This window comes from Xyrauchen texanus, chromosome 5 (assembly GCF_025860055.1).
Source record: "Xyrauchen texanus isolate HMW12.3.18 chromosome 5, RBS_HiC_50CHRs, whole genome shotgun sequence".
NCBI lineage: Eukaryota > Metazoa > Chordata > Actinopteri > Cypriniformes > Catostomidae > Xyrauchen > Xyrauchen texanus.
In genome coordinates, this window is record NC_068280.1 from 27,550,734 (window position 1) to 27,560,617 (window position 9,884).

The window sequence follows — 9,884 nt, forward strand, 5'->3', positions numbered from 1 at the left end:
AGGACACATGATATTACGAACAAGGGTTTGTAAACTTTTTAAAAGGATAAGTTGTAAATGTAGATCTTATCTGAATTTGTGAAATGTACATATCTGTAATATCAAATAGCTACATTAATGCATTACTAAAAATCTACTTTTATGCATCATTAAAAAAAAACATCTTGCAGATGCTGCAAATGATGTAAATTTACAAGTAGAACTGTATATATTATTAAGATGAATTTATATTGTAGGTTGTTCAATTTTTTCAACTTTTTGGCAGGGGTTACCACACCAAGCAACCCCATCTCTTTCAGAACAGTCACGTAATGCTTTAAATATAACTAATTACACCAAATTAAACTGAACTCTTTTCTTAGGAAATGTAATCTACAAACTCACTCCCATCCAAGCTGGGCTGCGCTCCTGCGCCCAGAGAAGAGATGCCCATTGGCCATGCGTCATCCATGCCTAAAACAATAGAACATCTTCGGTACATTATTTTCTAAGTATGCAAATACAGTTGTTACAATGTGATAAGTAATATATGTGAACAATCCAACAAATTATCATTTGCTGCGTGACATCTCGACAGTAAAAATTACCCTTGCTAATTTCGAGCATTTAAGCTGAGTTAGAGGCCAATTATAAATTAATCCATCAATATGTACAACTTTACTTTGTTATATCTTGCTACAGGTTTATTTGTATTAACAAAATAGTTACATACATTTGTAAAAATTGCCGCCTCCGTTGTTTGCGCCCGCCATTTGCAATTTTATTTTGAACTCTGCCGCCGTCTCCGCGTTGGATTATGGGAAATAGGGGTCGGAGAGTGTACATCGTATGTACCCTCGAAATAAAAAAACAGAAGGAAAAAAAAAAAAAACTCGAAATCAGGTTGCATTATGGGTAAGAATGAGTGAACAAATATAGGGAACGAGATGTAGGGAATGAATTCGGACACCGCTACATAATGGCCGACACCAGAAATAGTGCACTATTTAGTGGATAGGGGGCGGTTTCGGACTTTTAATCTAGTAACAGACCGTACTAGTATATAGTCGAAAGCACTTCAGATCGAGCCAGGAACGCTTAATCGGTACAGAAAAAAATGAAGCTGCTGTGGCTGAACATATTTTCCCTCATACTTTTTCTGAATGAATTTAAACTGTGTTCTTCGGATAACAGTGAGTACATAAAGAATGTATCTTTGTTCTAAAACTGATAGATGTTCATCCATTCTCGTGAAAGTAGTTCTTTAATATTTGAATATTCATACAAATGTTTATTGTTGTGATAGCATTAGCGTCCCTCTATATAGTCGGCAGATTAAACCCCGCAAATCTTCCTTGTACGTATATTGAAATGATTTTGTTTACAATGCAGCATGTAATAATTGTATTGTTGTAATGATCATTTAATCATTCTGCGTATAAGCTAATTAAATTGACAATGTTTTAATAAATTTAGACAATTGTGAATCACTTTTAAAATCTCCAGATATGCCTGGGATTGAAGAGGTTTTCAGAGAATACAGGACCGTAATTCTGTTCCTTGTTTATTTTGATACCAAAAATAAAATAAAAGTTCCCTCTCTATCTTGGCAACAGGCGAATGCTGGCAGTCATTCATCAGCAAAATCTCAGAAGCCACAAAGAACTACCAGCCATGCATTCAGGAGAACTGCAGCTGTCATATGAGGTTAATTTTACAGATATAAAGAACAGCATCTATTTCACAGAAGCTCTTGCAATAGAGCAAATATCACCTACAGTGAATTCATTACAGATGCAGTTGAACTGGTTGAAAAATTATTGCACTTCCCTGCATCTCTGTGTTGATGTAGTGTCCTGAAAGATGACCTGAGGCTGTTAAGAAATGGCATATCTGAGGGGCTTATGGCAGACACAGTCCAAAGAGGTGTTGGCACACACTACCAGATTATCGGTCACAAGCTGTTCAGAGAACAAAGCTGCATGTTTCCAGCAAGGTTGGTGAAATGTAACATCCACCAAATGTGCCTGGGTGTTATTGGGTCAAATTATGGCCCTGTCATGGGTGTGTTAATATTGTTATCAAAAACTAAATGAAAACATTTCACTGAAATGAAAAAAATACACAACATTGTAAAATCTGAAACAAAACTAAAATATGTTTTCATAACTTTAAAACGAGCTATAAATTCTCAAGTGCATTTGATAGAGTGCAACCTCACCTCATAGGGAAAAGACCTACTATGGATGGAAGTAAATCCACATCTTATACTCAGGGTTTTGTCCTTTTCTACTGAAAGAAATCAAACAATCAGTGTGAATGGCCAGTTTATCATGTTAACACATGTTTCTACTGGGGTTCCCCAGGGCTCAATCACTTCACCTGTGAAGTTCACCCTGTTCAATGATGACTAGAAGTAATGACCCAGAAATAGAATACATCAAATGTTCTGATGATACCTTCATCGTGGACAACACAAATTCTGATAGCTGGCTTCAGGTTCAACTGAATAAGTTCTCTGTGTGGTGCAGTGACAATCATCTAGAACTGAATGGCTCTATGATGGAGAAGATGGTCATTGATTTTGGCAGTGAAACATTGACCACCAATGCACTAGAGGTCAGTGGTCAGGATATTGAGAGGAATATAAGTAGCTCTGAACAATTATTGATCATAATCTCACCTACAAATTTAACAGTTAAATGATCTTAAAGTTTCAACAACGTCTATTTTTCTTCCAGAAACTCAGAAAGCTCCAGGTTCATCTGTTTTACAAGCTTTTAATAAGTGTTTTATTGAATCAGACCCCACTTTTAACATAACAGCTTGGCTTGTAGGAATGACCAGCATTCACACAATCCCACTCTATAAGATTGTAAGACTGAGCAGCAAAATCATTGGTTTGGATATGGAGCCTCTCAACAGCATTTACAGCAAGCGAACAGTGAGGAAAGGAACTGTAATATCACAAGATGCCACACACATCCTACACGGTCTATATAACCTCCTCTCCTCTGGCTGTAGATTCAGATCACTGACCTTAAAAACCAGAACAGCTGTGGCAGCTTTGTCCCCACATCCATCCGTCTTTTGAACTCATTATGAAGCGCATACTAGCACTTTAAGGACACTAAATTAAACTTTTTGTTAATTTTTAACTGTTTTCCTTATATTTTTTATTAATGATTATTTCTATAAAAGAATGTGATGTATTGAATGTGTTGACACTTGTTTATGTCTTTCTGTTTGATTGTGTAGTATGCACTGTAAACTTTCACACATGAAGAACGGAAAAATAAAGTTCTTGAATTGAATTACTGGACACTAAAAAATCAAACTTAACAGTCATTGAGAGGAAACGAAAACCAAACTAATTTGAAAGGGCAACTTGAAATACAAATAATAATTATTTTTTTTACTGTGTGTTGAATATATTATTTCCATAAAGACATACATTTAAAATTTCTTCGCAGATGCAGCGGTGTTGAGCACTTTATCCTAAAAGTGATCGACAGGTTGCCAGATATGGAGGTGGTGATTAATGTGCGTGACTATCCTCAGGTTCCTGGATGGGTTCAGCCACCCCTTCCTGTACTTTCCTTTAGCAAGGTATGTATGCACATCAAAACAATAAGATTTATTTTACTTTAGGTATTCCAGTAGCTTGAATATGTGTGTTACCACCTAAAAGGTAATGTGTGTGAAAGCATGCTCTAAAATCATAAAAACAATGTGAAAAAGTAAATATTGATAGCTGAAAATGCTTGATTAAGATCAAACTGAAAAATAAAATGAATGTTGTTTAACTCTTAATAGTATTTGTATTACAATTAGGGAAGCACAGATCCGATACCTGGATTGGTGTCAGCTCCAATACTGATGATTTTAATCGAATCTGGTATTGGTCCGACATACCAGATTCAAATCCGATACTGTGTTGGTCATGTTCGTTACTGCCAAGCTCCAAAAATGGCATAAAAGATCCATAAAAGCACCATTAAAGCAGTTTATATGACTTGTGCATTTTATTTAAACCTCTTGAAGACATACAATAGCTTTTTGAATCTCAAAAAGCTGCCCTAAATCCAATAAATAAATATATAATCTGCATGCGCAGTGTGCTTCAGTAAATGAGCTCTGCTCTGTGGTCACATAAACTCATAGTATGCACAGACTGATGATGCGCTGCTGTTTTCAGAGCAGCGCACAATATGTGGGTGCTCCACAAGAACTGCATCTTGGATGTAAATACTTGATCATTCTTTTTGCTTATAACATGCATTGAGATTGGAACAGAGGAGTAATTCACCAGATTTTGAATGAAAAGCATATTAAACTAGTCAACTAGCCCACACACAGACACTCCTAAATAAAATTAAAGCCCCAGGGATTTAGTTAAGAAATACCATTGAAATGCATTACTATTATATTATATATTTCTAATATTTAGAATTATCATTAGGGCGACACGATAGCTCGGTGAGTAGCACTGTCAGAAAGTTTGTGACCTGGGCCTTTCTGTATGGAGTTTGCATGTTCTCCCTGTGTTAGCGTGGGCTTCCTCTGGATGCTTTGAGTTCCCCCACAGTCCAAAGACATGCAGGTCAAGTCAATTGGAGACTTTAAAATATGTCCATAGTTGTGAGTTAGAGTGTGAATGTGTTTGTCAGTGTGTTTTGGCTCTGTTATGGACTGGCCACCTGTGCAGGGTTTTTCCCTACTTAGACAGCTGGGATAGGCTCCAGAACTACCTGCGACCCTATATATGATAAAGGGGGCTGAGGCAAATTATATTATATTAATCTCAACATCGGCATTTTATATGTGTAAATATGCTTCTCGTCTGAAAGGGTAATGCAATTTAACCCTGGTTTTCCTGCCAGATTGGCAGTTGTAGTTAATGTTTTTGAATGTTTAGGCAAAAACAAAAACTTGATAATTGAAAATAATTAAAACTACATTGACCTGTTGACATCAACAACAAAAATAATGCCATTTGATACCTGACTTTTTATTTGAAAACCATGATCAAAACAATGCAAGATGAATGAAAATGTGGCTGAGGCAACATTAAGTGCAGGTAACAGCTTTACTCTGTTGGATCGCTACTTGATGTCCAATGTAATATCTGGTCCCCAAGCAAAACCATTGCAGTTAACTATTTAAAAATATATATTTTTAACAGGCTACTTATTTTTTTATTTAATAGTGTTTTTGTTTTGTTTCCTTTTTATTTTATAATTAAGATTTTTTTATTTTATTATTAAGATGTAGTTGTTTCTCTACATTTAAAAGAGTACCCCCAATCAGTTCCATCCAGTAAGGTATATTTATTCTAAACAAAAAAGAACACTGGAATCGGCCAATACTGAGAGTTCAGGTATCGGATCGGGAGAGAAAAATGGTATTGCTGCATCCCTAATTACAATAGTGGTACAAATGAATGTGTCTTTAAGACATCAGATTACCAGGATATCATGTACCCTGCATGGACGTTCTGGGAGGGAGGTCCTGCTGTTTGGCCCATTTACCCCACTGGACTGGGCCGCTGGGACCTGATGAGGAATGACCTGAAAAAGTGGGTGGCCCATTGTGACAAATTGGAACATTTAAAGTCCCTTTCTTGTCCCAGCATCTGAGCCTATGACACAAAGCCAGACCTAAGAATCCCTTTAAATTCTTCAGATCAGCTGAACGGTGGCCCTGGAAGAAGAAAAGTCCCAAAGGATTCTTTAGAGGTTCTAGGTCAGATGTGTCTTCAATGGCAATTGTTATATTTATACAACTCAATGCATTGTTGTTTTCAGCATGACCTGATCAGTTTTTCCATAATTTGTAGGACCAGTTCAGAGAGGGACCCTCTGATCCTTCTGTCTCGAGAAGCCCCTGACCTTGTGGATGCAGAGTACACCAAGAATCAGGCCTGGAAGTCAGAGAAGGTTTGTTTACCCTTTCTCACATACTAGGCTGTGCTTCACAAGCCTGTTCCTCCAGGGCCCCCAACACTACACATTTTAGATGTTTCCCATATCTGACAAAGATAGGAACAGGGTTGGGGAACCCTTATCTAGACTACTGTGGAGGTGTTCTACAAATGTCAGCAAAATTAGATTAGTGGAATATTCAGATTTCAGGGCCAGGATTGGTTTTGTCTAGCTGTGTTACCCAGACTAATTTTTGTTGTTGTTGTTGTTGTTCTTCTGAAAAAAAAAAAAAAAAGGACACTCTTGGGAGACCCCCAGCTAAGGAGATTCCCCTAGTTGACCACTGTGAATACAAGTAAGACCTCCCTTTATCCTCATTTCTACTATTAAAAAACGTAACCATTATTGTAAAGTTAATAGAAAACAAAAGGTCCAATTGTGGTCAGTTAAAATGATAGTTAACCCTAAATTTAAAACACTCTCACCATTTACTAGCCCTAATGTCATCCAAGATGAGATGTGTATGACTTTCTTCTGCTGAACACAAAGATTTTTAGAAAAATATCTGTTGGTCCATACAATGCAAGTGAATGGTGGCCAGAACTTAGAAGGTCCAAAAAGCTTGTAGAGGCAGCTTAAAAGTAATCCATATGACTCCATTGGTTAAATATTATTCAGAAGTGATATGATAGGAGTGGGTGAGAAACAGATCACAATTTAAGTAATATTTTACTATAAATCTCCACTTTCAGATTTTTCTTTTGTCTTTGGTGATTCACAAACTTTGTGCATATCACCACTTACTGGAATGGGAGGAGAATTTATAATTAAAAAAAAACGGGCTGGCTGCCATTCACTTGCATTGTATGGACCGACAGAGCTGAGATATTCTTCTAAAAATCTTTATTTGTGTTCAACAGAATGCAATGGCATGAGGGTGAATAAATGATGAGAGAATTTTCATTTTGGGGTGAACTATCCCTTTAACCAACATTTTATACACTCTGGTGTGTTTTTGGATTTTCAATTCTCTCTCTCTTTGTCCTTAGATACCTCTTTAACTTCAGAGGTGTTGCTGCTAGTTTTCGTTTCAAACATCTATTCTTATGTGGCTCACTGGTTTTTCATGTCGGCGAGGAATGGCTTGAGTTCTTCTATCCACAACTCAAGCCCTGGGTTCACTATATTCCTGTCAAACAGGACTTGTCTGACCTCAGGTATCCTCAGCATCTACAGTATCTCAAGCCAGCTGATATACTTAGAGCTTTTACTAACTAGTCACTGGAGTTCATGCATGGAAAGGAATACGTGAGCTAGTCTTTGATTGTAATGACTTTTAACATTTTCATGGATGTTAAAGCATGCATTGTTGTTGTTTATTATGCCAGTTGTTTTGCATTTTGCCATGCGTTATCTCTCTGTTTTTAGAGAGCTGCTTCAATTTGTGAAAGAAAAGGATGACGTGGCAAAAGAAATTGCCATGAGGTAATATATTGTTATGGTATTACATTGATTTTATTTGGTCATTGTTTGTCATACTTATACAGCCTAAAGTCATTGCATATGCTGATTTATGATTCTACATTTCTTTAGGGGCCAGACTTTCATTCTGCATCACCTCCGCATGGAGGATGTATCTTGTTACTGGGAGAGGCTGCTCACTGACTTAAGCAAGCTACTAAAATACAAGCCCAAGAGGAAAACAAACTACAATCAGGTCTTCCACAGACCTAGCAGATCTGAACTCTGACTTATGAATATCATAATGGGGGAAATTGTTTCCCTTAGTCTAGCTCTATTCATTATTTTGAAATCCACCACTGTGCTTTTTGGCTTTAAACTGGTGTAAACCGGTTAAGTGTTTGGAGGCATCTCTGGGTAGTTAATTCTGCCAAGTCATATGACTCTCAGACAATCCATATTATTGTCAATGTTAAGACTCAAGAAAGGTTTTAATACCTGTTAAACTTAATCTTTTAGATTCCATGCAGCTGTCTACATATTCAAAAAGGCAGGGCTGTAATCAACCTGTCCAGACCACCATCCTGTGGATGTCTGGAATATTTCACAGCTACAATGTGCTTTGTCTTCTTTATAGTAGTCATTAATCTCAACAAAGTTTTTTTTTTTTTTTTTAAAGGTGTGGTGTGCGTGTGTAAGGGGGTTTTGCAGACAAAAAAAATGTTGTCTGCAAAACTTACAAAGTTTCAACTTGCCAAAAATGTTTTATCTTGGCCTTTTTGATTGGGAGTTGTTTCAGTACACACTTCTCGACCCTCTTTAACAAAGGAAGTTTTGTTCAGCTACAGAACTTTCTTCGCCAATTGGATGTTTTAGTTTGTAAATAATTTGACATTGCGGTGTTATAGGCTAATTAATGTTGAATAATGTTAACAAATTTTCATCTTTCTGAACTCGCATGCCATAATTGTTGTAGTAGTCACACAAAGGATTTGAGTATTCTGTTTTTTAATGTCAAACTGGAGCCAGTTTAAATCTTGAAGTCTGAGTCCATTAGTTTTCACCATAAAATCACATTCAATAAATTGACATTAAATGCTGCAATCATAAGACAAGTTTGTAATCTATATTTAATAAACTGCTTTTAAGTCTTGAATATTTTTTTATCCAGTCCTAGAGCAGCAAGCATTTTTGTTTTATTAGTATTTTTTGTTTTGTGAAAAGAAATCTCATATCCAGGCAGCCTCATTATTAGTGTTTTGGATGAAATGGCAGTTCCACAAAGATAAGAATGTAACTTAACATGCCTTCATTTGTCACTACCAATAGAACAACACCAGTAAAACATCTGTACTGCACAAGTTATTAGTTGTAACAGTTTGATGTACTTCATTTGATGGCCAAATTCAGCACGTAAGTGCCTCCATGAAAACAATTGAATGTAAACATTTTCAAAAGAGAAGGTTCAGACATTTACAGACAAGCTCTTATTCTGTATTTTTTGAAATACAGAATAGAGCCAAACTGGTACTGAGATGTTGAATATGTTCTAGTATTCAATTAGATTGTGTCTGTTGGTTTTAAATAGTTTTCTCTCAGTCCACTATTTTTGTATGTCAGACAAAGTTTGAAGTAGTTTGTGGAAATCTAGAACAATAAAAGACTTTGATTTATCTTTGTCTTCTGCTTTCCAAAACTTTGAATCCATTGAACCAAATGCTTTGTAAATTATTTACTGTTTCGAAGCGCTCAAAACACTGCACGCTGAGGACATCTGCTGGTCACTTTGTTTTGTGTAAACATATTACAATAAAATAAAGACAATGCAATAAACATATGAAACCGAAACTTTATTTTCACTCAGTCAACACGAGACTGTAATCCAAATTTGGAGAACTTCTCATATATGTCAACACAACTCAATGTGGTCGACAGGGAACCCAAAATGACTGAAATAAATCAGCAACTCGGACGGAGAATATCACATGCGCATCACCGCTCCTCCTGGACTGAGACTCGTCAATTTGCGTCTCACACTCACTCATGCAATGGATAAAATGTCAGAGAGAGAGAGTGTGTGTGTATTTGTCTGTGTTTTAAAGCAGTGTTTCTCAACTGGTCTATTCGGACTGGGTCCCGGACAGCAGGGAAAGAACAATGCCATGGTTCTCCCATTGAAGATATTTCGGCGGCCGCTCAAGTGATAGCCTATTTAGGACTGCCGAGGAAGATTTAATGATAATCTGGCAAACAGCTAAAGGCTTCTCATCTGCACTTTCGCACGAGTGTAACGAGCTCACGATAATGATCTGCTCTTCTCTCTGGTGCGCGCATGCAACAACTGGGCTTCCCTCGATATTGTGGAGTACAGACCCACTTCAATTCTAGTTTAAAGCCTTTCGGAGAAACTCAAGTCAAACCTCTCAAACAGAAGGCAGCCCTGACATGCTAAACAGCACTGAGGAGGAAAAGAGCAACACATAATTAGACATCATCACCTTTACAAAATTGTTTCACGAT

At 36.9% G+C, this 9,884-nt stretch overlaps 1 protein-coding gene across 1 annotated transcript; it reads left to right on the plus strand.

Moving 5' to 3' along the window:
• Positions 1 to 1,006: 1,006 nt before the first annotated feature.
• Positions 1,007 to 9,181, plus strand: poglut1 (protein O-glucosyltransferase 1). The gene is made up of 11 exons (XM_052126877.1): positions 1,007 to 1,172; positions 1,596 to 1,686; positions 1,832 to 1,975; positions 3,453 to 3,588; positions 5,436 to 5,557; positions 5,665 to 5,724; positions 5,819 to 5,918; positions 6,200 to 6,258; positions 6,953 to 7,120; positions 7,332 to 7,388; positions 7,497 to 9,181. The coding sequence occupies exons 1-11, from the start codon at positions 1,097 to 1,099 to the stop codon at positions 7,651 to 7,653; spliced, it is 1,170 nt and encodes a 389-aa protein (XP_051982837.1). The 5' UTR covers positions 1,007 to 1,096; the 3' UTR covers positions 7,654 to 9,181.
• The last annotated feature ends 703 nt before the right edge of the window (positions 9,182 to 9,884 follow it).